Source organism: Taeniopygia guttata, chromosome 17, assembly GCF_048771995.1.
Source record: "Taeniopygia guttata chromosome 17, bTaeGut7.mat, whole genome shotgun sequence".
In the NCBI taxonomy this organism is placed as follows: domain Eukaryota; kingdom Metazoa; phylum Chordata; class Aves; order Passeriformes; family Estrildidae; genus Taeniopygia; species Taeniopygia guttata.
The window spans coordinates 8,775,346-8,802,787 of record NC_133042.1 but is presented as its reverse complement, the minus strand read 5'-3'; the positions used below and the strand labels follow the sequence as shown (position 1 = coordinate 8,802,787).

General features: G+C 43.9%; 1 protein-coding gene across 5 annotated transcripts; it reads right to left on the bottom strand.

Annotated features, from left to right (window-relative positions):
* Nucleotides 1-104: 104 nt before the first annotated feature.
* SEC16A (SEC16 homolog A, endoplasmic reticulum export factor) lies at nucleotides 105-26,955 on the bottom strand. Of its 5 annotated transcripts, XM_072936812.1 has the most exons (32): nucleotides 26,813-26,948; nucleotides 20,201-22,717; nucleotides 18,941-19,453; nucleotides 18,238-18,380; nucleotides 15,855-15,940; nucleotides 15,023-15,152; nucleotides 14,389-14,587; nucleotides 12,867-13,044; nucleotides 12,325-12,467; nucleotides 11,838-11,899; nucleotides 11,482-11,620; nucleotides 10,979-11,221; nucleotides 10,644-10,741; nucleotides 10,012-10,093; nucleotides 9,748-9,865; nucleotides 9,415-9,526; nucleotides 9,076-9,181; nucleotides 8,482-8,622; nucleotides 8,273-8,386; nucleotides 7,477-7,678; nucleotides 7,037-7,276; nucleotides 6,271-6,359; nucleotides 5,732-5,890; nucleotides 5,431-5,508; nucleotides 5,151-5,207; nucleotides 4,875-4,986; nucleotides 4,433-4,570; nucleotides 4,256-4,356; nucleotides 3,803-3,877; nucleotides 3,125-3,184; nucleotides 2,157-2,231; nucleotides 105-1,740 (listed from the first exon to the last, which is right to left on the bottom strand). In XM_072936812.1, the coding sequence occupies exons 2-32, from the start codon at nucleotides 22,655-22,657 to the stop codon at nucleotides 1,672-1,674; spliced, it is 6,519 nt and encodes a 2,172-aa protein (XP_072792913.1). In that variant the 5' UTR covers nucleotides 22,658-22,717; nucleotides 26,813-26,948; the 3' UTR covers nucleotides 105-1,671. The 5 variants fall into 5 exon arrangements, with proteins under 5 accessions (XP_072792913.1, XP_030142687.4, XP_030142686.4 ...); XM_030286827.4 differs by having other exon boundaries at nucleotides 18,941-22,714; nucleotides 26,813-26,955; XM_030286826.4 differs by having other exon boundaries at nucleotides 18,941-22,717.
* Nucleotides 26,956-27,442: the final 487 nt, after the last annotated feature.

Genomic DNA, 27,442 nt, shown 5'->3' with positions numbered 1-27,442 from the left:
TCCAAAAACCAAACGCTTTCCTCACACTGATCATTCCCAGACAAACAGGAAAGGCTCCTTCACCCACCTCATTAAAGCAATAACCACAAGAAGAAAGTAAAATGTGAAAGTGCTCCAGAGCGCAAAATATTTTATTTAAGAATTTACAGTGTCAAATCTTACACTTAGGAAAGACAGCCGCTCCCAGCTCAGGGGGAGCCTCCTTGCATGAAGTTGTTTGGCAGTCTCTACTGAAAGGAGAAAATAATCAGCAGCCTGGCTGGACTAGAGGAAAGCCAAGTGTCTGATTAGGTTTCAATTATAGAAAAGTAAACCACACTGACTGCTGCTGTCCATGTCGGGAATTGAGAATGGACCAGCACACAAAAGTTTCTAATCCCCCCCAAACAGTGTTTTACTTGGGCTGCATACAAACTTTTTGGGACACAGATAAGGCTACACAATCTTAGAAAAGTGGCGTTATTCAGGAAAAGAAAAAACAAACAAACAAACAAAAAAAAAACAACTAGGGACAAATACTGGCAATTTCACATTCGTATTACTTCTACTCCTGGGCAGAAATTCAAGTAAAATCAAATAGTTTGGTGGCAAGTTCTAAATAAAATATGGCCTAATGATTTAATAAATATTTAAAGTTTATTTCTCTCTTTGCAGATAATTCAGATTCTTCAGTGAATATAAACGCTGCATACCATGGTTTTCAAGATTTCCTATATTAAACCTAAAGATTTTGAAGTCCATCTGAAGAGGTCTAATCCGTCTACTTTTAGTATGAAATTTAGCTGTTAGCTATTTAAGACCTTGGTTATTTTAGTAAGGGAGATTCAAGAACGGCTTATTACACTGATTCTGGCACTCCCAAAAGGAAAAAATAAGCAACTTTCAAGCTGTTACCCCCCAGCTGCAGAGTGCCAGCAGTTTGAGAGAAAGCAAAGTAACCGTATTGCACTTAAACACTCACTCGTCAAGAGAACAGCGTTGGCTATGATACAGAGCTCCTTCCCACTATACACTTGGCTTTACAGGTAGTCTAAACCACAAACTACATACAGACTAGGAAAGATCCAAATCAAATCAGGATTAGATTACAGTCACAGTTTTCATTCAATATAGGTCGATTTATTTGGATGAGCTGTGGCCCCCTCCCGACTCCCAAAAACCAAACCAGCACGAGGCAGCTCCTGGGTGAGCCCTGTTTGGAATTGTGCATGGTCCTCTTAAGGCCACAGTGTTATCTTACAATGTGGACATGTTTGTTTTGTTTTTTTGTTTTTTTTTTACCCCTGCTGGGAGGGGAGCATCCTTCAGAAATTAAGGAATCCCTGAAACTATGTCTCGGAAGGTCACGCTAGTAAGGTTTAAAATAAACTTAAGGAATAAATTGCCTATGCAATTTACAAACAGGTTTTGTAACAGACAGCAACTATTTCCTCTCTTGTGCCTATTCTTTATCACAGCAAAGCTATTTCTAGCCAGGTTTTGAAAAGGAAAAGTTACATATATTTCATGTTTGGTAATGGTTTGCGTAGATGAGGTGCAAGCATGAAAAAGATCACCCATCATTAGATTTCTGTCATGTCACCTGCAGCTGATACCAGGTGCCATAAGGCTGAATAGTTCTCTGCATACTCAGAACATGAGCAAGAATTCCAAATACAAAGCCATTGTATTCTACTTCAGTGTTGGATACTTCCTCTGTCCAATTCTTCCCAGTCTTGAACTTCCAGTGGCTGCAGGAGACTGTAAAAAGAACAGGGATAAACAAAACGTTCTGTAAAAGTGTCATGCTGGAGGCAAAAATTCAAGAAATCGACAATAAAGTTTTGAATGGGAACTTGTTAAATTGAACAGGTGCCAGACTGATCTTTGTCCACATTTAACACTCTACATGCAACAACCTAGATGAAGCTGATAAAGCACAAAATCATGTTTTGTTCAAAGCATGGAATCAGACTGGTTTGGGTCAAAAGGGACTTTAAAGCCCACCACATTCTACCCCCTCCCATAGGCAGGAACAACTTCTGCTGTCCCAGACTGCTCCAAACCTTGTTCAGCCTGGCCTTGGACCCTTCCAGGGATCCAGGGGCAGGCACAACTTCTCTGGGAAATCTTGAATAATAAGAAAAAGGATAAGGAAATATGAGCTCTTCACTCACTTGTGCAAATTGAGAGGGGTTGTAGAACGGTACCGCCCCTGCTGAAGGTGCCCCCGAGGGTGGAACAGTGGCAGGCTGGGAAGAGAAAAAACTGAAATTAGACAAAGGCAGAGAGGAACTCCAGTGCCTCTCAAATGTAGTCTGCTAAGTTATACAGAGCAAATATTCACAGGAATAATGCCAACAACATGGAGAGCACAGCTTATTGGAACAACTCCAGAGTGCTGGTACAGTTTGCATCCAGATCTAGAACAGGGCTGGCTTAATGTAGGAATTGGCCAAACAGTGTCACATGCATCAACTGCAAATAGCTCTGCAGATCCAAAGCATGCAAAACCAACACAAGACACCAGTGCAACTCCACTCAATTAGTACCTTCTGCCTTTGTTAGTACACACCTCAAGACTTGCCCCAAAATAAACATTCTATGCCAGGTTTTGCTTTATTACAAAATATCAGAAAGGTTTGTGTCACTCCTTTGTGGTGACCCCACAGCTCTGGAACTTCCAGCAGAGATGAAGCATTCCTTTAATTCCTACAGGGACTTTTGCAAATGGTTTATTACCAATTTAAGACTGGCAGCAGCAGAATGACCAAGTTTTGCTTGTATTGAGTCTTTTTAGGAGGTTGGTTTGGTTTCGTTGGAGGATGTTTGGTTTTCTTTTTGTTTAAAATCAACTCATTTATTTAGTATCCCAGAAATAAAATTATGAAATTATGTGACTCTCTTAGGATCATAAATAAAAAGCATGCCTGGATTACATGCACTCTCATAAAGACACAAAACTGAAGACCCTGTTTGAGTGTAAAAAGGAACACTACATCATGATCTACTTTTAATGATAATTCTGTGAAATGAGGGGGAAATGACTAAAAGTAGCATTAGTATTTGAGCAGATGCAAAATAAAGAGGGGAGGGGGGGGAAGTAAATAAGTTAACATAAATGAGAATGGCCAGCCACATGTACCTGATTAAAATGCTGGCTTACTTCACGTGATAATGAACTCATTGAACTAGAGCGCGAAAGCTACAAAACAGCAAGAACACACAAATACAAAAAAACACAAATAAAAAAAGTCATCATGCATGTCACTGCCTCAAGCTCTCAGTTGTTTTATTTCATTGTCAACGTCTCACTGCCAAAGGTTAAACCAACTTCAAGTTAAAAAAAAAAACAAAAACCAAAAACAAACGTAAAGCCAGAAGTTAGTTTAAATCAAAAGGACTTCTTAAAGCACAAAATTATGTAGGTATAGAAAACATTTAGTAGGAACAAAGGTCATGTTACTCTGCCTAGCACACAGCAACTTGCTCTCCTTGTGTCTTGCACTTAATATTAGTGAAATTATATGCATGCATGGAGGCAAGAAGAGACCCTTCAACTGCTACTGACATTTTAATCTGAAAAGGGCTTTTAAATGTACTTATATAGGAAAAGGAGATCACAGAATGTAGGGCTGTGAATGGAGGCTGAACTTCTCATATGGACTTAGAGGTCTTTTCTGTGTAATTCTGGAGGCAGCCAAATCACATCTTGGCTACTTATCAGCAACTGAATCAGTTCCTTGTTTTAGATGGTCCATTGTAAGACCACTACAATTAACTGTAAAAAGTCATTAATTAAATACTTTGCATCAAGCCTTACCTCGCCTGACTGGGAGCCATCAGGGTTGGGAACATGAAGTCCAGATCCAGGAGGAAGGGCTGCAGGGTTTAAGTACTGAAGGAAAACAAGGCACTTCTGTTTATCATCATTACTACAAGGCTATTCCACATTTCCCTTAGAGATCCCACTGGGGCACAACAATGTTACAGCACATCAGGCAGGTGTGATGTGCAGTGCAAGACTCTTCCCACGTTCTCAGCCCCTTTCCTGCACCCATGGAAGCTGCAGCCCTGTCCAATTAGGAAATGCAACCTCCCACTTCCATTTTCACTTGTATTTATCTTCTCCTGTTCTTTAAGTAAAATGTTAAACCACAAACCCTACAACAACATCATGCTTTAAGGACTGTGGCTGTGAAACTGCTGCTCAGAATCCTGAGGGGGCCTGAATCAGAATTTTGGGTTCTCCTACAAGACATTCCTTGGAACCCACCTCTGGCTCCACAGCTGCAGCAGGGTCTGTGTTGGTTTGGTTTGCAGCTGGTGTGTGCTCTGCTGCTCCACTCCCCTCCACAGGCTGGGATTCCCCTGGAACTACAGAGGAAATAGAATTTAGCCAAACACACCCCATAAATAGCCATAAAACCTCCCCACAATCCCATCCACACACCTGAGTTTGGAACAAACATGTTGGCAGGAATGGGCATTGGTGCCAGAGGGGCAAACAGGTCTGATGGTGCAGGAACAGCACCACTTGTCTTGGTTCCTCCTGGATTCAGGACATCCACATAACGGGCTCTGCTCCCAGCTAAACCAGAAACATGCAGAAAAACAGAAAGAACCCTTGTGTTTATCATGCCTGTGTCTACTTGGAACAGCTGGCTGGTTAAAGCATCTTTTAGGATCAGGAAATAACACTCCAGGGATACAAACAGTAATACCCAAGTCATGTCACACTGTACACTGTGACAGCAGTGCAGGAGCTGGGCACGAGCAAAGCCAGCAACGTTGAGCTGCCAACTGCTCCAAAACAACCCAGGGCAAGCCAGAGCTTCTGCCTTCATATTTTATGCAGGAGAAAGTCTTCAAATATCAGTGCTGGCTGTTATTACCTGCTCTCCTGGAGAACACGTTGACAGAGGCACCAGGGGGGCCTCCAGGCCCAGGGGGAGCAGCCTGAGCAGCTTTAGGAAATCCTGTTGGAGGTGGTGGAGGAGGTTTACTCTGCAAGGAGACCAAAAAAATCCAATCACACCATTATCTGATGTAGCACATTTTAATCCAAATCCAGTAAAAATCAGCTCTTAAGAGACAATTAAAGAAAATTGTGTGCCAAGTACAGATTTTTGTTTTCTACTTTGAGAAATCATGAGGACTTGGATGTTTACCTCTTCTTCTGGTTCATCCAGATTTACCCAACGTTGTTTCTGCTCATCCCAAACAATCTAAAAGAAAACCACAGTCAAAAACAAAGAGCTCAAAGCAAGCTGTTAAAAAAGTTCAAAATAACTGTAATTTTTTTTTAAAAAAGCTTGTCTTAGAATACGAATAATCTTTAAAGTTTTACAATCATTTGGTACTCATCAAAACAATGTTCATCTGTCATCCAGGAGAACATTAAGAACAAATTCAAGTATATAACGGTTTTTGTGATTTTTGGGGCCTTACTGATTTATTCTTGTCATCTGGCAGGTGAGCCTCATTCTTGCCTTTTCCCATCAGCCAGCGAAACCAGGTTCCACCAGTCTAAAAACAAATTAAATCAGTTAATTCTCTCCCTCTCAGTTAATTCTTGTCTCACTTTACAGGCAAGTTAAAACAAACTTTCATGCAACAACACATTTTCTGTCAGGGACTTCAACTCTTAAGAGTTGCAACTAGTAAGTAGAAATAGTTTAGTCAGGACTTCTTAAGTACAGTGGACCAGGAGTTACCACATTTACCAACAAACCTCCCCAAGGAAGTTTACCTTTCTGGGTGCTGCCTCCTTTTTTGTTTCTTTTTTACTCTCTTTCCCTGCAGGAGCAGAGGGAGGAGGAGAGGGTTGTTTTGCTGCAGAGTTGGATCTCTCTCGTCCCACAGAATGAGCAGAGGACTCTGAGGTTGTTCGGGACCTTCGCCCATAGCCCTGGGTGACAAATACACAGGAAAACAACAGTTGTCACTGCTGCAGTGATGGATCACATTCCACCTTGCTAAAAACAATCCTTCTTTGAAAAATCCATAAACAGAAAAGTTCACACCAAATAAACCTTAAGATGGATCGTTGTCCTGTTGTCTGGTTAGATATAAAGCCCGGACATAAATACATAATAAACAAGCAGATAAATATCTGACACAACATTAATTTTTTATCAAGGTTTTCCACACAAAGACATTTAATCTGGTTCTTTATGGACTTCTAAAAACCAAGCTTCAAGTCTTGCTGAAGAGCAATACAGAGCCCCCAAATCCTCGTGTTTGCATTGGGCTGCAATGCAGCTGGAGAAATGTGTGAAATAACAATACCATGTTAGCCATTCTGCCATAGAAATCATCCTCTCTCTGTTCAGGGAAGGAGTTTTGTGAAGGAGACTCTGGGGCAATTCTCTGCATTCCTTAAAAAAAAATTAGATTATGTTAGCAGGGACACACACCAACAAAAAACCCGACAATAAACAAATCTCCCAAGCCCCACAACAGTTTTAAGGCAAAAGTTTTCACCACTTATGAGTTTTGTGCTAGAGAACCTGGTCTTTTAAAGAATGAGAGCTGCAATTGTTGTGATTTTTTTTCCTCTCCTATCTGGGTTTCTGTTTTTTCTAAACACAGGCCAGAGCAGGCTAAAGGACACAACCATCAGGATGGAGCAGTTAAAGGTTCCTCACATCTTGAACTCTGCCAGACTAAGTTTCTTTCTCTCCACATGGGTCAGGCTCTGCTGTCACAGAGTTAAAACCTATCAGGGTCCTAGAAACCCTTGTCCAGAGGCAGAAATCCCTGATATCCCTTGGAAATCTCTTGGAAGCAGAACTGCCAATCTCACTGCACTCAGGGATTACCTGACATTGTCTAAATCATCATCTGCAGAGTCTGACCTCTCTTTTAAAGTAAGCCAGCAAAGCAGGATGAATACTACAACTTTCTACAGATGTTTCTATACCATTACATGGTGTTTTTAAATTTAATTACCCAAAACATTACTATTTTTTAAATACTGAGATATTTTGAATTATTCCCTGAAACACTTCATTCCCTTTCTAAGGAAGGAAAGGTGTTTATTAAGATCCCAGACCTGTTTCCAGGTTTGTCTGCTCTTCTGGCTGTGGTTCTATTTCTTGTGGTGGCCCTCCTGGGGGTAGTGTTGTCCCTAAATACAGTGGGGATGGTTCAGTTCCATAGGGATTTGAAAATCCTGGAGGTGCAAAGCCAGGTCCTGGGCCAAGAGGCTGAGGAGCCACTGGGTAGAAGGGGACACTTCCCTGGTCACCAGGAGGAATCATGGCAGCTGAGCCATCAAGGACAGCCTGAGGTACTGCAGCATTAAAAACAAAACAAAACAAAACAAAACAGAGTTAAAATTAAACAGAAATTCCAGTGTGAACCTTTTACCCTATGAATGATACAATGCAGAAGTGAAACCTCCCTGTTCCAGCCAGCCTCTTAAGTGGTTTCTTGTATCAGAAATTCAAAACCTTTGTTTTCTCTCTGTCATAAAGGATATGAAACACCAACCTGAAGGCATCAGCTGCACGCTCTGCATCTGCTGAGCCATATTGGGTAACAAGGATGCCAGCAAGGGATTTTCAGCACCTGGCCCCACGTCATGGCCACCTGCCCCATCACACTGACTGGCACGGTCCAGTTCAGAGCTGGGAGTGCTGCATTCGTAGGGAGGGGGAGTGGATCTGTCTGTGTTATAGGCTATTGCACCCTCCTGCAGGAAAAAACAAGATATTATTAACTGATCTGTACCAGGCATCCAGTTCATAACCAAGGGAACAGAGCAAAGGAAATCTTAAAGTGTGAAAACAGTTTTTTAGTGTTCAGTCAAAGAAAAACGAGTTGTCAGCCATTTATAAGCTAAGATCAACCAATAATTTGAAGGGTTTGTTTTTAAATTGAAACACAGTTAATTAGCTCAGGGTTCAAATTTCTAACATATCTCTTTAAATGAACTCTATTTCTACTCTGTTATAATCTAGTAACACCAATCCACATACAAGATATTTTTATGGCAAGCAGATCCCCTGATTACTGCAACCTAATGAGTCCTGCAATTCTCCCTGCATTATGGTATTAAGAAAAACCTGTCTCATATAGCTTTAATTATTCTGTATTGAATCTCAGGGCACTGAAGTGTAGTAAAATTCACTTGGTTTACACCATAGCATTTGCAATTTAGGACATGAATATATAAGGTCACTTCCCACGTTTCTGTGATTAGTAGTGTAAACAAAACCATTTTAAAAACTGGATTTGCACTTATTCTTTACAGGGAATAATTCATGCTGAAAAGCACACACCATACCTTGATCTGTCCATCCACATGTCGAAGTGTCACCAACCAGGAGGGTTCAATAAAAGATTCCTGCTCTGGTTTTTCTTTTATCTGAGGGTCAAACAGGCGCAGCTGGGATGACATCTGAGCAAAGGAACCATTGCAAAGTGTGAATTCATCAGCCACAGCTTCCCTCCTACAATATCCAGCCACAAACACTTAATTCTTCCTCACATTACCTGGATTAGCTGGCCAATCAGCACAGGGGAATAGTAGTGTGGATCTTTGAGGACAGTTCTGGAAATCACTTCGCAGTAGTGGAAAGCCTGGGCAGCAAGGCCCATCTCAGCCAGCCGACAGGCATAGATGAACTTGAAAACCTGGGGAGGCAAGCAGGACAAATAAACCAAAGTGATCACAACACTCTGGGTGGTAACAAATAAAAGGCAATCTGACATTTCAGCTGAAAGCTCAGGTATCTCATTATCACATCTAAAATTAAAGGAAAAAGCATTCAATTCTCCTCTTCCACCTAATGCATCCAGTGGAAGTTGTCTATTTATCTACAGCTAGTGCCAGCAAATTCTGCTGGATTTTTCTTTTGGAATACAGAATTACAATTTATAAAGTTAAAATTCAGAAGTTCAGGATATAGAGATGAAATAAGTGAGAATGAAAAGACAACAGGAAAACAGCTATATGGCATTACTATCCATGAAAATTTCATGTTATAACAGAGAAAATATTTGCCACACTGACTACAGCACATGAGAGAGTAAAAGCATGACATCTGCCAAAACAGAAACCAAACCAAAACAGGAACAGCTCCTCACCTGGAAATTGGGCAAGCAGCCAGGCTGACTTCCTAGTGACTGTGCGTACTCATAGGCTTCTGTTCTTTGAATGGCTTCATTGGTGGCAAACTTTAAAAATGGCAAGCTGTTTCAAACAGGAGAAGAAAAATATTATTTGAGCTGACAAACACAGATCTGTCACTGTCACGCACACAGATCTGTTAGACAGTAAATATCAACAACTTCTACAAGACAGGACACTAAATAGTTATCTCAAAACCAGCTAGTGAGGAGAAGGAGAACAGTGCAATTCAGTCTTTCAAACTTTCATTTTTACATTGAGAAATTTGGGGTTTTTTTTAAAAAAGAAAGTCAAACCTGTGATTTGATCCAATTAGGACAAGCTTTGTTGTCTTCCTTGTGTAAACTCCAAACCCAACTTGGGCCATAAGGTAACAAAAATGAGCAGCATCCAGCAGGCCTTTAGAAGCTGTAGAGAAATAAAAGACAGAGCTCAGGATATTTCAGTGGCACATTCAGTGTCCTGTATTGTTTGACTTTGCATTCAAATAGAGACAATAGAGACAAGTCCATATAAAACTGCTCCACTTTATATTTTATAAAGAAATTGCCTATTTTCAAAAAAATAATAGGCTGAGCAATCAAAGCTTTTCCTTCAGTCATCACCCTGTTCATTTCCCCAAGAGTTACCAAGAGTGTCTCCCATGGTTGCAATGGTCCTGGATTCCAAGTCCACATTATTAGTCAAGTTGGATAACACCATTGCCAGATGAGGCCTCCAGTCTCCCCATTTCTCATCTCCACAGCACTAAAATGAGAAGAATTACTGGGTCAAATCAGTGACTGGAGCTCTGCATGGTTAAAGTGTTTCAACCTAAAAAGGACCAAAACAACTTCTCTGACATTCTGGGAAAGATTTCTGTTGGCAACTCCACTACTCCCAGTGAACCTTACCGTGGATGCAGCTGGCATCCTTCCAGACATGAGCTGGTAAACAGTCTGCAGAGGGTCATTAATTGGGAGACTGTTGGCAAATCTACAGAGACATTGCAGAGAAAAACAAAACACAGATGTGGGGTAAGCAGTTAAAATGTACTTCAGCTCTCAGTGGCAATTAATCTAACCTAGCTCAAGAGAAGGAAGTGCTGTGTGAAAATACTACACTGAAGAGAAAATTACCCAATGGATGATGTTCAAAAGTAAAATATTACAAGTGAACTGGTTCTGTCACTCTAACATCAGTCAGTCCAAACTAGGAAAAAACCTCTGGATTCTCCCCAAGCCAGCTGACTTCAACAAAATTGACAGTTGAGTTTTTGCAGTTTTTTTTCCAAGCAAGGCCATAGACGACATTGTTCAAATACTCTTTAAATGGATCAGGTAGCAGAGAACAACTTCTCAGGTTTAAATGTATAGCCAGAAGACCCCAGAAGAAATAGTAACAAATGACAAATAAATACACAGGTAAAATTAAAGCTACTATGGATACCCCATGAACCACTATGGATAACCCATGATTTTGACATTCTCCACCTCATTAGCAGAACAGGCAGCCAAATTTCACTAATCAAAAAGCAACCCAGTACCTGGTCATCACTCTAGCATGTGTTCTGCTGTCCATTTTGCTGGCAAGGAGCAGAGCATGACCCCACAAACCATGCTTCATGGCAGACTCCAAAGCATCCTAATAAACATACAAATTAGTTTCCTGGGAATAACTTCACATACTACTCATAAAAACCAGTTTTACAGTAGTAATTTGTGATCAAATCAAAATGTTTAGATAAAAGCTAACACACTATAATTTTGCTTTAGATTATGAGCTGTAGGGTATACATTTCTGTATCAGAGTAATACAGTGCCATGAAATATTGCATGCACTACAAAAGTTGCAAAAATAAGTAGCAGCACAGTCACTCACTTTCTTACGGCCATAAAGCAGCAACTCCCTGAATCTCTCAGTCTCCTTCTCAAAACTGTCAACTGTGGTTACAAGATTATCAGTGAGAAACGAGAGCTGGGCTTCACCAGATTCCTCTTCCACTTGTTCCAATGCCTCATTAGTGAAATCAATCAAATTTGCCTCATTAGGGGACTTCCCAGGAAGCCACACTGTTTTGTGATCTCGGAGCAGAAGTTCAGCCAGGTCTGTTCCCACAACAGTCTGTGTGTATGGAGAGGAAACAAAAATTGAAAAATCTGTTATTTCAACACTGCCTGCATTTTTATTTGGCACTTCCACAGCAATATGTGAATATCAGCACCTCTGAGCAGCTGAGGGTGAGTGCCCAGTTCACACATTCCTTCAGACTGTGACACATACCAGGATTAGTGACTAGAACACAAATTCCTGATCTTTGCACAAAAACGATTTGTGTACAAAACACTTTAGGATAGATAAAAAAATCCAGCAGTGAGACATACCCCATTCTGCCTGCACAACAGTACAATAAAGTCCCAAAGAAGACTTGCAGATTCTTTGTCAATTAAATTTTCATTCTTAAAGCACTGAGCAGCTTTACTTTGTGCAAAATTAATAACATCCACTTTATGGGTCTCATCCCTGAAAAAAAATAAAAAAGAAAAAGGTTTTAATGAGACTAATGTAAACATTCAGGTCATAATTTGTGATTACTCTGAGGAATAAATTTAAAGCTCATGTATCATTTAAGCAGGTGAAAAGCCACAAATATTTTAAGTCAGTTAAAATCCCATAATTTGCAATTAAGAAATACTTTCTGAATGTATGAAAATTATTTCTGAAAACTGTAGGAACATACTTAGCAAGAGGACCAGGGAAGGCTCTCATCTCTTCTTGCTCTGGAGAATGTTGTAACATAGTCTAAAACACAAATATAATACATAAGAAATTCTTGTAACTCTAAATTTTGCTTTTTACTGATAAAACCCCTAGAGCTGAACATGACCCTAATCAAGCCTCTTAATCAAAATACAAAGGGTGACTTTGTCACAACCTGCATAAGGATGATAAATTATGAAATCTACCTTACATGCAAGTTACTCTGTACATCATCCTGAACAAAATTATAAAGAGCTGGATGATCTCATCATGACTAAGTCATCTCTCAGAGGAAAGGAACTTTTAAATTTACTGTTTTACTTATGATTACAGCCCAAACAGATAAAGATACATACACTAACATAAAAAAAAGAGAAATCAGGAAGTTATAAATTCAAATTCCCCACCCCCCTTTCAAAAGAAAGACCTTTATTCCATTACTTCCCAATTTTCCTTTTAAACTTTACCTCCATGCTGTGGATTTCAACCAGAGCTGGCTGACCCTCAGAAGGCAGGTTTGGCAGCGCTTTTATTAAGAAGCCCCCAGGCCCAAACCTGGCACAGATATGAGGCACTGAAAATTTCTCAGGTGTTGAGGGTCTTAAAGGTGCTGAAATGGGGAGAAAAGATAAAATAAGAACAGGTAACATGCCTTGCAGCTAAATAAAGTTGCTGTTGTATTTACCCAATTATATAATTCTGCAGTGGTAGTGGAAAACACCCTGTTATTGATAATCAGTTCCTTTATAATCCCAAAGTCCCAAACCTGAAGATTTGCAGTAATTAGAACAAAACCAGACTCCAGAACTTTAAAATTCAGTTAGTTTTTTCATGTAGAGGCTTGAAAAATTTTTTTTTTGTATGAGACACATTCCTGTCATCTCTGTACAAACATACAACACATCTTCAAAGAGCTAAACAGACATCAACACTTTGGGAAAGCTTTTCCAGACTAAGTGTTTTGTATCTACAGCACAGTGCTGTCCCTCATGCCCCAGTGTGTCCATACCTTGTTCCACAGCTGACCAGCCTGTCTCAGCAGGGTAGCCATAGTCTGTGAAAGGCTGCTGTCCATCAAAGCTGGGATCATAGCCTCCGTAGGGATAATCTGGGTGCAGGGGCACTGCCTGTGCAGGAGTTTCATAGGCACTGCCCGTTAGATCGTGATTGCTCCTGTAGAGCTGGCTCTAGGCAGATCAGATTAGTCAGGGTTAGCTGGGAGTTACACAGAGCAAGCAGCACTGCAGACAGTCAGCATTCCCTCCTGACAGCTTCCATTCCTGTGCAACAGGCTTACTGCAGCAAGGCCTTGCAGAAAGCCATCCCATGAGACCCTTCCGTGCAGATAATTCATCATTTTGTCTTCTCCCCCAATGTTTTTATCATCATTTGATCTGTTCACATCCAAGCATGTTCAGTTCTCTCACAACAGAACTTCTATGTGCTTGTGTGAAAAGTTAAGATTATAGCACCAGTTCTGTTATCAGCAACTGTGGGTCAGAATGAATGTTTACCTCTGCTGTAACAGACAGAAAATCCCGACTGAAAAACCCCAACAAATGCCAAATGACAGCAGATGCCTAAAGATTAACATCTAAATGATTTCCAATACTACTTCAAACATTACTAAATGAATTGGAACTCAGACTGGTACAGTACCTAAACTTTCAAGAAACATGATGAACCAAGTACGGGTGAAATGATCCATTACACGAGCAAAAACCATACCTCAAAAATTAGCCAAATATTCTCTAAGGTTTTCACATATCTGTATTTGTGGTGTAAGTGGATGAGTGATCAGTTAGCTTTGGTTTTTGCTTTTAAAGTCAAAATCATACAAATATGGAGTTAGTCTTTTAATACATCCCAAGTTCAGTAACACAGCCTGTAGGTCTCAGATTCAGTCAAAGAGAAAACAGAAAATTTCTAACCAGGCAGAAGCCTGAGAGAGTGCTGAGAATGAAGGTAAATAAGTTCTTTATCTCTCTTGTTGTTCACATTGTTTATAGTTAGGTTTTGCTACATCATTCATTGCACACCAATAGTGTGAGGTGTTTTCACTTCAGGACCAATGGAGCTGGTCTACACGAAGCTCTGTATAAAAGAGTGATGTATTTTGAAATAAATCAGAGTTATACTCTCAGCCTTCTAAACAAAATCTGTTCATTCCCATCCTGCCTCAACAGCATCAACAGCCAAGCTTGTGATGAGAAAAACGACATGAACAAAAAGCCAGGCACACTGTCCACTACAGCCAAGCAATGTTCCCACAAACTGCAAATGGATTCAGTAGAGGAAATTTTCCTCTACTGTGGCAACTTGCACAGCTGAGCGCCGATTTTGGTTAAAGCTCTCCTGACAACTCTGACAAACATTAGGTTCAAAACCATATTACAAAACAGCCTTAAGCTTATGAAAGTTTTCAAAACACACATTCCCCGTGCTAACCCCTGAGATATTTTCTGATTTTCTAACGCTTCAGCCATTGCCAACAGAGCGAGTGGCAGGCTGTGCGAGCAGCTGGAGCTGACCTGCTGGGAGCGAGAGCTGAAGCTGCTGTGGTGGCTGTGGACGCTGCGGGAGCTGCGCAGGCTGTGGCCCGAGTGCTCGCTGTGGACACTGCGCCGCTCAAACTCGTCCCCGTAGGGATCCCGCTGCGGCTCCGAGTCGTCGTCAAAGCTCCCGGTGAAACGGGGATCGTACCTCCAGTTATCCTCGTATCGCTCGTTCCTGAGGGACACGGAGAGCAGGAATGAGCTCAGCCACCCACAGGCCTGAGGGAAACTGGATCTCGCTCCAGGATGGCTCTTAAATCGCTGCTAGGCTGAGGTTGTTGTTACAGTGAACAAACTGACATTCCCTCACAAAGTTCATCCAGATTATTCAAGATCAAGACCAACATTATACTCAGAGTGTGTCCTAAAAACACAACTGGTCTAAAAACAAGTGCTGCTACCTTCAATCCCTCTCTCAGAGTGATGTGACAGCTCATTTGGCTTCCCTCAATGGCCTATGTTAAAGCTACAGAAAGAACTAACAACACACACACACTAGCAACTATACCGTGAAATATGTGTAACACTACATTTTAATAGCCTGCTCCAGAGAATCTGCTGCCCCAGCTCTGGAAAGAGCACTGGGAGAATGTGGATTGACTGGACAAACCTGCTGCCATATGGATATGCTTCTCTCTTCTGGTAAGGGTTGTGTTCAGCATCATACCAGTACCTCTGGTCATAACTTCTCGGGTCTCTGTACCTGGGGTCATACGGGTATCGCTCCCAGCGACTTGGATCTTTGGAAAAGAAAAATAAATGCTTCAGTTATTGGTAGATTTTGCTTATTATCTTTTTCTGCTCCTTTCTCTCTAATCACAAGCTGTTTTGCTCCTGAAGCACAGAGCAAACCCAAAGAAATGTACTTAAAGTTACATACATATACCCTCACCTTTTTACTCTAAAAAAAAAAGCTTAAAAAAATCAATTTCACACCTTTCAGAGAAACATGGCTGTTGGAGTTAGTTACTCCTAAGGGGTCAGTGTTTGCCATCTGATCTTTTCTAACATCTTTAAAACTCAATCCTACTATTTGTTATGACATTGACAGAATCTCTGTGATCACTCTGCAGAGTGCCAAGTAAAACATCTCAGGATGTGGACAGATGTTGCTTAAAACCCTCCCAGGGTTTTACACGAGCAATTACCTCCAGACTCCCAACGCCAGCATGTCCCAGTGAGCACTTAGATAATGATGGACAAAACCAAAATCCAGTTGTGAGTCAACTTCTGTTTACACCCACCTAAAATCCACTCTACAGGTTTGCCTTCAGGTCACACACCAATGACACACCCCAGTGAAAGGCAGCCTTGCAACACATGCAACAAAACTGTTCTGTTTTTAAAACCTTTACAATGGAGGGTTTGCACAAAGGAAAGGCAAACTGAAGGCTCAAGTGAGAAAAATCTATGGAAAAAAAGAGTCATTTTGGACACCTTACCTCCATAATCATAGGAGTTTGGGTAGTAGCCTGAATAATAATCACTCCATCCACCTTTTCCATAATAATCTTCTGTATACCCTTGCCTGAAAGAAAGCACACAAGTATAAAAAAAGTTGTTATTCTTCCTTAATCTCTTCTAAATTTTGCAGGAGGTAGGAAAAACTCCACGCCACAACTGATTAGACAGAGTTGCATAGTTAAAATAATGCATTTCCAAGAAACCAAGGAATCATAAAGTTAAGACTTTACAACCCAATATACCACTAAATTGTTGTGTGCCACTGAAAGCTGACAGCATACAATAACTTAGTGGCTTTGTAAACTGCTTTGGTGATAAGCTTAATTACTTACAGACAATTAATCACAAAAACTACTGCTATAATTGGCATCCTTTGAACTGTCTCAACAAAGAAGTCGATAATTTAACAACCCATTAAGAAATAAAAGCTCCCCCAAATTTAACAGTGTTTTATTATACAGCTTATGATGAAGAAAATACTCATTTACAGAGCTGATTGTCTAAACAAGCACAAAAACCTGGCTAAAAACAAAACAGCAAAGTAAGAGTCAGTGCATAGAAAAAGATTATTTCTTCTGATGAAAAAACAAAGATGTGGCCATTATTTGAAATATCATGAGACTTTATTATACAATATTTTCAGGTCATCATCCTAGAATTTCTGAAAAAAGCCAGAGGATGTATTTTAGATGAAAAACGCAGTGTCGGTATGTATGTGCACACATAAATGTGTATATGTATATATCCATGTATGTGTTTGTACCTACACAGGTGCGTGAATCTCACAAACACACCTGTGCACACACACGGCAGGTGAAGATACTTAATGCCAGGGAGGAGTGATGGAAACTTCCACCTTTCCCTACAACTGGTCCTACAACTCGGAGTGCAAACTCCAAAGTGGCACAGCGAGTGCAGGAGTGTGGGAAGTCTGCTAACACAGCACTCACTCTGCAGAGGAGGAGCTCTGATCTTATCAGATCAGGTTTAGCCACCCAACCCGCCTCCCCAGTCTCCTGCAGAGATCTTACTCCTTTCTCTAAGCAGAGTTTACAAAGCTGCAGTTTCACACACACAGCTCTGCTGCCCTGCAGCTGCACACCACAGTCCCTGTCTGACTGCACTGGCACTCACACATCAGCCCTGACACAGCCACTTCTAACAGGCTTTGATCTGCCCACTGCCACATACAGAAACTTCAACCCCTTCTAAAAATAGTACCTCAGGAGAGAACACACCAGAAGTGCTGCTAGAGGTTCTCATCTCATTTCAAGAGCGCACAGCACACTTAAATTCATTTAAGAAAATGGTAAAAGTTATCCCATGGAGCTATAGCCATTGTTTCGCTCTCTTCAAGACTAAAATACAACTATAATCTTCTGGAGATGGTAAACAGAATGTTGTATTTGTAATTTGATCACTGCTCCATGAGTGAACTACCAACAACAGACAAACGTTACAAAGGGTTTAATCATTTCCAGACAGGTAACAGGAGTTACTGTGTTAGAAACTGCAAACTCCTCAGCAGATAAAAATAACATTTTGTCATTAATTTGAAGTTCGTACAAATAACTTACACAATTATCATCAGAAAGCAGCAATCTCTTCAAGGTAATTTGCTGCTTCTTGCTTGAGTAGAGGTTTAATCCTGCTTTTATTTAACATTTTCAAGTAGCATCTGAACACATTGTTCCCCTCTCTCAAATGTCTTTATTTTGTACTAAGCAGTCAGATCAAGGCTTTTAAGTTTCCCTAACCAAAAATCCTCAATGAAATGAATGGGTGGGACATGCCCACACAGCACCTCTGCCACCCAGGCCACATTCTGGGAGCTTTGTGAAGAAAGCTTATCCACAGCTGAGGGAATTGTCACACAAATGGACCTGACACAGCACCAAGATGTTGTCACCCGAGTCACCACTGTCTTCTGAGCACCTGAACCACTGTGTATCCATGGTGCTGCAAGGCAAATCCCAATGTGCAAAAGTGCCACTCATTAACAGAACAAGGGGCCCCTGCTTAAGTGCAAGGCAGAAAATAAATGAGTATTGATTAATAACCCCATGGCCTCCACTGCTCTTTCGCAGCAAACATCAACACTGAGGCTATCACAGTGACTTCCTGCCTGGCAGAAACACCAACAAGCCCCAAAGAACAGAAAGAAAGGAAAAACAAGCAAGAGAAAAGGCTGGGGAATTGTGTCTTTTCCAGACATGGCATTTGATGCCGTCCATCCCTAGGGCAGCACACAAAGAGGTTTTGAATTCCTCCCTGTGGTTTATGCTGCAAAACTGCAAGAGGCACCATGACACTGCCTGCTTTGGGGTAGCCAAATCTTGACTGAGAGGAGGAATTACACACCTGGAGGAAGGTCTGTCAGAGCAGTGGCTGGCCCTGGAGCTGGGCCGGTCAGGCTCGGGGTAGCGGTAACTCCCGGGCTCCATGTAGGCAGTGCTGCTGTCGTAGTGTCGGTACCGGGGGTCGTACTGCCCATAGCTGTCCTCCTGCAAAAGCACAGGCAAGGGAACAGGCTTCACACCTCCAAAATGAACAGTTCAAACCAAAAAACATCACCATTCACACCACAGTGGTGACACTTGAAGAGATGCAGGTTGATAAACTACAGCTTAGATTTCATTACTTTTCGTGGCAGAAGTTATAGTCAAGTTATTAATATCCTAAACTTAAGGGAAAAAACACCATTATTTCTGGACTAAAGGCACTTCAACCTATCTACTAAACCATCAATAATTCAGGTAGCAGATAGGAACCAAGTCTGAGCACTTGGACAGTCAAGCCAGTTATAACTGCAAATTTTTTCCACAGAACCAAACAAAATGCTATGAGCTGACATCTGTGCCAGCTGGAATTGGTATCAGCACTACTTAAGTTTCCATAATCTTTGCAGTGTTAGCTTTGTTACTGCTGTCTGGATTTTCCCTAAACTTAAATATTTAACATGAATGCTCTGCTGAATGTTGATCATGATACAACTGCTTAAATTCATAACTCAAAAATGAGTAATACATACCAAAGGGGAAGAAAGGGAAAAATAGAAACTTACCATGTAATAAAGGTGAGCTGCTGTCCTGGGGTCTGCAGGAGGATAAGGTGGCGGATATGGGGCCTGGTAAGCATCGTAAGGATGTCTGTAGTAGTAGTAAGGGTTCTGGGGTGGACCAAAGGCTTCCTGAGGGGTCTGAGCAGGGGGTGGACGCTGCAGGTCTTGCTGCCCGTTGGGTGGCACTGCCTGAGCAGTGGTGGCAGGAGGGGCTGTGGCAGCTGGAGCACCTGGAGGCTGTTCTGACACCGGCTGCTTCCCGGGACTCATCTGCTCGTACCTTGGCTGGGCTGAACCAGCCTCTTGGGGCCCCCCTGGCTGGGCATGGCTACCCAGCACCTGGTTCTCCCCCTGCTGCATGGCTTTAGCCCCTGTGGAAATCTGGGAGTCTGGAGGAACTGAGGACTGCCCAGATGTCGGTGGCTGCATTTGAGCTGCTTGCATTTGTGGTTGGGGTGGCAGCGCTCCCTGTGCAGCTCGGTCTGCTGCAGCCTGGTGCTGCACATCTTTTGTCACCTGTTGATAGAAATGTTGTTTGTCAGGCACCTCGGGATGTGCCTGACCAGCACCACCGGCCGCCTGTTGGACTGGAGCACCAGAGGGTGACTGATTGTGCACCTGGACAGAATTACTTGTGCTGCTTTTCTCCAACGTCCGTGGCACTGTGAAGTCCAGCGCTCCAGCAGCTTCTTTGCTACTTGATTGATTTGCAGAATTATTAGGCTGTGCTATGGAATTAACAGGGGGGACTAGGCCACTTGCACTTCCACTGGGAAGATTTGTCCCAGGAGAAACAGATGAGTTAGTCCCCGGCTTGCTAGCAAATTCAGGAACAAGGCCTTCCCCATTAACATTCTTCTGCCCTTCTGGAGTCAAATTAAGAGGAGTTTTCATAAGCAAGTTTGCAGGCTGATTAGAAGCAGCATCAGAAGAATTAACAGGACTTTGTAATAAATTATGTTTTAACAGATTAGTATTTGGAAGTGCATTAACTAAGAGAGATCCAACTTGCATCACAGGTAACGGCATGTTTTCCCCACCAGCATGTGAACTTTGGGGACCCATCGCAGGCTTGTCCCCAACTCCAGAGTCCTTCATTGGCTGATTGTTTTCATTGTTGCTTAGCTGATTAGATAGAGAAATAGAAAAATTAATTGGCTGAGCCAAGTTATAGCTTTGATTAGGCTGAGCAATCAGGATAGGCTGATTTTGCAAAGACTCTGTAGGTGGAGAAGACAATAAACTTGCATAACCAGAACTTGCCTGAGACTGAAGTGCTTCTTCTTCTCCCATTTTGGGAGGATTCTCAAGATTTTCAAAAGCTGTATTTCCATCCTGGGAGTGCTGCACAGCAATAGTCCCTGGTTTACATGGCTGCTGATTAGACAGGCCTTCCTCTGGTGGCTGAATGACTTCCACAGTCTGTTTGGCAGGTACGTACACTGCAGGAGCAGCAGGAGCTAGGAGAACATTTCCCCCAAAATTTGGTAACTCATTGTGAGCCCATAAAGTTGTTGCTGGGCTATCACACTTCTTAACTGCTCCCTGAGCTCTGGTTGAGGACCGTCTCTCAGATACTGATTGTACATTTTCCACAACAGGTCCAGAGTGCAGCGTGTTTCCAGCCTCCCCAACGCCTGCAAGAGGCCCGGGGTGTACCTGAGGCATGTAAATGGTTTCCAGATTATCTGGTGGCTGTTCAAGATTTCCAGGGGATGCAGCAGGTACTGCTGTATTCTTCTTGATATTCTTTTGGTTTGAGTGGTTCTCTCTTAATTCAACCACCATCTTTGCTTGGTCAATCTCTGCAGGTTTTATACCAACTCCATGGGACCTCACAGGTTCAAAGGAACTATTTGCACTTGTCTGAAACACTCCTGTAGGCTTAGGAGGACTTGGAGTGGGAGGCTGGGACAGATTGCCATGGTAGCTCTTGCTCAGGTTTAGCTCACCTGCATCACCTCCCAGAGGAGAGGAGTCAATCTGTTTGAAGAAGCTGGCAGAGGATTCCTCATCAGGCTTCCCAATTTCCTGCTGGATAAATGTACCGACCTGCTCCGGGGGCCGTGCTGAGCTGGAGGCGCTCCTGTGGCTGACGCTGCTGTAGTTGGAGGAGACGCTGTCTGGCCAGACAGGGGGAGGTAAGGAATCAGGTGCCTCCAAGTTTGGTCCTCCTTCAGCATGGCTCACAGCAGCGTTCTTGGGAAGCACCTGACCCGGGAAGGACCCGTACCTGTACGCATCGGGACCAGCAGCAGGGGATGAAGCGTTAATGTTCTGTGGTTCACTTGGCAGCACTTCCTGATTCTGAATGCACTCCAGGTTCTCCACGTTTTCATACTGGGACCCAGCAGCTGTGTCACCTATCTGTGCCTTGCCATCCCCAGCAAACAGAGAGTGCTTAGCAGCCTGTGCCTCCTGATGACTGACAAGTTTAGGGAAGTACTGGACATCCATTCCTTTCTGTGCCATCTCACCAACTGTACCCAGCTGTGCCTGAGAGAGAATATTGGTTGCAACCTGCTGAGGATGCACAGGCTGGTGATACAAGGAGGCTGAATTTTGCTGACGGGCATCAAACTCCATTTTATCCATTACGTATTTTTTTTCAGATGAAAGTATTTCTTCATTTTCTGCCTCATCCCCTTTGAAAAACATGGAGAGAGTTCCTGGATCTCGATCTGCAGGAATAGATCTGTTTGACATTTCAGACATAGCTGGAGACTGGTTTTTGGGGTTGTTTTCCTGAGCTGTGGGGAGGACAAAACCAGAGCCTTGCAAAGGTGGCTGTGGGTAAAACTGTTCCTGGTAAGGTTGGTTTGACCAAGGGTTAGTCATTTCTGCGTTCTGCCTAAACACATTTCCAGGCTGGATGCTGTTCATGTGATGACTGCTGTTTGCAGGGCCATTTTTGCCATTCTTCTCACAACCAGCGGATAAAGGCGCTTGCGCGATGTTTTGTGGAATACCTTGGTGTCCAGGACCCTGCGGGACATTTGCGTGAGGAGGAGGGTGAGAAGTGCTGACGGAAGGCTGAGAAATGTTATGAACGTCAGTCTGAGGAGACGGCTCAGGATAGGGCACAAAATTCCGAACTGGAGACTGCAGATTCCCTGGGACAGGCCTCCACTGGGGCCCAGGCTGCTGGGGAGGTGGTGGGAAGAGTGCTGCTGTGTTGGGTGCTGCAGCTGCATCATTTGGATCTCTGCCAACATCCTGTCTAGCTCCAGGTTTGTTCGCTGCAGACACCATTCCAGGATGCACACCGAAAGAATTTTCCACTGCTGCTCCTGGGTTATAATGCAACGGCACTGCGGCCGCACGGAGTCCGAGATCGGCGCTGGGATGCCCTTCTGCAGCACTATTTACAACATACCCCAGGGACGGAGGAGGAACTGGAGCACTGGAAAAGCTACTGGTGCCAATCCCTGCCTGCGAGGCGGGAGCTGACAGAGAGGTGTGCTGTCCATGAGGGCTGTCCCCGGCGCGGGCTGGCTGCGGGAAGAGCGGCGCGCTGCCCTTGGGTGCATTCTCCAAAGGGGAGCCCTGCGGGGTTTGCCTGCCGAAGGCAAACGGGTCTGTCACGGGCTGCACCGGTGCAGCTGCAGCGTTGGCCCGCTTGCCGAGGGGGCTGTTCCTCCAGTACAGGTTGCGGGCCACGCCGGTGGGAGGAGGAGGAGGAGCGGTCCCTGCAGGGACGGGCTGCGGGGGCTGCTGCATGGTGGCTCCTGGCAGGGTCACACGGTGACAAACAGCTCAGAGATGTCTTCTTCTGGCCTGCTGAGACGACACAGGGATAAGTCAGTTCCCTTTCTATGTGCAGCACTTAAGCAATTTTATTTTAGAAACAAAATCACTTGAAGAATTTGAAGTGGAAAATATCTCCCTGTTCTTCAGAATTCTTAAGGAATGAACACACTCCATTGTATTTCTAAATCCTAGTCCAACATTAATGAAGTGTAAGGCTGTGTGGTATCAATGCACATTATTTAACAATTCTATTAAATACATCCAAGTAGGATAATGAAACACAGTTCAGACCTGTACTAGTGTCAAACCCTGCAGTGGTATCCCACTGTTACATTTCCCAGAAATATGCACCACAGACAGGATAGCAACCAGCCAGGAACAGAGCCTGCAGCACCATGCCCTGCTCAGTTTAATTATGAAGAGTTGAGAAGTCTTGATCTAACTCTAATCCTGTTAGAGATGATCTTCAGTCCTGCTGCACTGGTACTCCGAGTGACTGGACCTTTGCACAGGTAAGATGAGAAGCATCCCTAGAAGGAATTCATCAGATGTTATCACCCTCAACAGTCCACTTCTGGTTTAACTAAGAAAACATCGTGTGGCACTGTATTGTTATTTATTTTGAGAAAGACAATTGCATCTTCATCACAAATATTCTCTCTTCTAGATGAATGATGCATAGCAAAAGCGCATTTAAGGATAGAAAAACAATCATCTACCCCCACCTATCAATGACCATTCTCACTTTAACACCAGTGGGACTTTGGCACAGTATCAGGGTTACAGCTGCACTTCAGGGTGGAAAGGACACACTCAGAAGTAATCCAACCCCAGCTCCAAACAATACCAGGCAGGAATCTGGTACACAGGAAGTTCAGTAAATTCATCAGGGTGTCTTTTTCAATTTTATCACCTCTTAACAATCTGGGGAGGATGGGGGCTGGCAAACCAGAGGAATTCATCAATACTTAGCCAGTGGAGCTCAGTGAAGCCATATCAGCACATGATAATCTTGTTTTCTCATAGTACACAACAAATATTGTTTATAATATGCAGAGTGAAGTACCCACAGCAATTGCTCCACACCAGATGCTCTTCTGCTTATAAGAGAAAAAAGCTGTGCAATTCTCATTTGGAGTTCTTCTAAGATTCAGCATCTTGTCAGTAAGAGTAATAAAATGGGCAGCCAGAAAAGTCAGATGTTTGTAATCAGGACAAAACTGTAACAGTTATAGAGAAGTTCAAATGCAAAGCACTTCGGGTTTCTTGTTACTCAAAATACTACATGTATTTCATAAAGATTTATACCTAAAAAATTCCAATAAAAAGCACACTGAAGTACCGCAGCACACAGCCTTTCCTGGACATCAGTACAACTCTTCCTAAAGAAAAATGTCTCCAACAGCCCAATCCAGGTCCCTCTTTCCGAGTTAAGAGACTCTCAATTTCTCCCCCATATCCATACATTCCACAGCCATATCTAGAGTTAAGACTCCATAAATTTGTGTTTTATTAAGATGGGAAGGATACCAAACAGATTTCAACCAAACAGATTTCAACAGAGGCATTAGAGCTCCAGCAGTTTCACACATTACTTGCATGTGGCCACCGTTCTTTCTAAAGCACAGCTGCTGAATTCCATCAAGGAATGCTTACAGAGAGTTGCAGGACTTTGCAATCTTTTCTCCTGTTACAAACCTGAGGTGAAGGTTTTCCAGCTGGCCATGCTTACCAGCCTTGCTGCCAGCCACGTTTCCAGGAAATCCTGCCTAAACACCCACCCCAATTTCCACGTGCTTAAGGAACCTCTGGCTCTTCTGGGCATTCCCATTTCTTTTTCATCACGTTCTTTGTTGTATTAACCATATTTCAAAAACTCCTCTCTCCCCTCCAAATAAAAGCATGTGTTTATGCAACATACTTTGGGGTGGGGAGGAAAAAAGCTAATTAAACCATCTGCCAAGGCTTTTATGATCTGGAAAGCACAAACTGCACTGACTAAAATATTGGTATCTAATAAATAGCTCTGTTTTTCATAGAAAAGTTGTTTCTGAAATACAGCTGAGCACAAAAGCCAACTTAAATACCCACTTCCACATGTCTAATGTGGACTTTACCCCTTGCAGCGTCTTATTAAAAAAAAAATCCTAATACTTTACCATATTTTTGTAACAGCCAGCACCAGTAATTAGCTAATTAAAATAAGTGTAAAGTCCTACTGTCAGGCAGAACTTGCCATTCCTCTAACAGGATCTTTGATGGTGCATGACAGAGGTTCAGAATGAGAGATCACCTTCCTCAGAAGCAAAGTTAATATTAACAGACTGCACACAGTAGTAAAAGCAAGCAAGATTTGAGGAACTGAGTCCAAATAAAATGAATGTGCCCATGTCAAGTAATTTAAACAGAAGATAACTCAGTGCTACTGACCCTCCCTTGTGCCTCATCCAGGATTAACAGAAATGCTGATTTTAAGGAATTTAGAAATAACTACACAAGTTAAGAGCAATCCACCTCTGCTTTGCAGAGTTTGGAAATTCTTAACTTTCAGCTGGTTTATTAATTGATAAAGCAGAGCAGCCTGCTAAACATGAGTCACCAGGAGTGCAGAAGGTGTTTCCAGGTGTACCAAAATAACATTGCCAAAGAGGAAAAAAGGATTAAAACCCTCTAGATGAAGCCATAAAATTAAGTTCACCCGATGAACTCTTTAGCTTCAGCTATAAAGAAATAATTCCTCTGGGGGCAACTAATTAAAACCTATCTAAATAAATTACTCTTGAACAGAATAACTATGTCCATAAAGCAGGTTACAGAGGACGAATATTAACGCTCATCCTCACAAGTGAAGCAAACAATAAATAATGTGTTCACATACACAGATTCCTAGTAAAAACCAAATGACTAAAAAAACCCCAACAACAACTACAAAAAACCCAAACAAAAAAAACAACAACAAAAAAAAAAAAACCAAACAAAAAAACCCCAACAACCCAGTGCAATCTCAAATACAGAACAGCTGGAAAAATGAGATTTGCAACTTTAAAATCAGCAACTACTTTTTCAGTTTTATCTTATGTAGGCAGCTGCACATCTGCACACATGTGGGTGACAGATTGAACACATCCTACATCACTCACTCTCCACAGATTCCTACCGGGCTTTTCCTCAACAGCAACCAGAGTTATAAATGTTATCCTATATATGCATGTCCTCTAACATATATGTTATATATGTTAAAATGTAGCAACAGGACAAGGGGTAACGGCTTTAAACAGGCACAGGGCAGATTTAATGAGGTATCAGGAAAAACATCCTTCCCTGTGAGGGTGGGGATGCCCAGAGCAGCTGTGGCTGCCCCTGGATCCCTGGAAGTGTCCCAGGCCAGGTTGGATGGGCCTTGGAGCAGCTTGGGATAGTGGAAGGTGTCCCTGCCCATGGAGGAGGTGGAATTTGATGATTTTTAAGGTCCCTTCCAATGCAAACCAGCCCCTGGATCCCTGGAAGTGTCCCAGGCCAGGCTGGATGGGCCTTGGAGCAGCTTGGGATACTGGAAGGTGTCCCTGCCCATGGAGGAGGTGGAATTTGATGATTTTTAAGGTCCCTCCAACGCAAACCAGTCCGTGGCTCCATCAGAACAGCTCACTGGGAACCAAAACCACAGGAGCAGCAGAAAGCATTCCGGTTTATTCTAAAAGGATCCCGGTCGCCGGTTCCTCAGCCCAGCAGGTGCCGGGGCTCTCCGGCACCGCACTCCTGAGCCAGCACCAGTTTCACCCACCTGGGGCACCTGGCAGCTCGCAAAAACAACCCAAACAACCCTACCCCGGCTCCAGCCAGCATCACTCGGAACCTTCCCCCGCCGCTCCCCCGGAACAACCTCCGGAGCCCCGCAGAGCCACAAAAACCGCCCAAAGACCCCCAAACCCTGCGGGAAAACCCCCGGCTGCGGCAGCACCTTCACCTTTCCTTGCGGCAGCCGGGGCCGGGCGCGGGGAGACCCGCCGGCTCCGAGCGCTGCGACAGCCCTGAGGCCCGGCGGGGCGGGCACCGCGCCTCAAGCCTGCCGCCGCTGCAGCCCACCCAGGACCCGCGTCCTTCCTCTCCGGGAGCGCCCCGCCGTACCTGGCAGCCGCCGCCGGCCGAGGCCCCTCAGCAGCGGGCGCCGCCGCCCCGCACGGCCCCAGCACCGGCCGCCGCCATCTTGGCACATCCGCCTCGGGGTTCCGCCGCCGCCGCCGACGTGTCACGGCGCCGTGACGCCACGGCGGCGCGCGCACCCGGCGGCGGCGCTGCCGGTGGGTCGCGGGTTCGAGTCCCGGCTGGGGCGGCCGCGGGTCTCAAGTTCACGGGTTCGAGTCCCGGCTGGGGCGGCCGCGGGATGGAAACTCACGGGTTCGAGTCCCGTTCGCGGCGCATCGCCCCGGTGCCTCCCCCGTACCGCCCGGGAGCGGCGGAGCGCGGTGCCGTGCGGGTCCCGCGGAGGATGCGGTGCCCGGTGCGGGTGCAGTGGCGCGGGTGGCCGCCAGGGCGGGACAGAGCTCCGCCGGTGCGGTGCCGGCCCCGCGGGAGCCGCTGCACATCCCGGGGCAGGGGGAGGCTCAGCGGCTCCCCGGGGCTGCTGGAGATGAGAAATCCGCGCCCACAGAAATGAGGATGCCTCACACAGCTGGGCTGTGACTCGCTGCACAGCCAGGTCCTGTCCTGCACGTCCGTGGGGGCCTAATTAGGAAAGGCACATTAATTGGGGGAAGG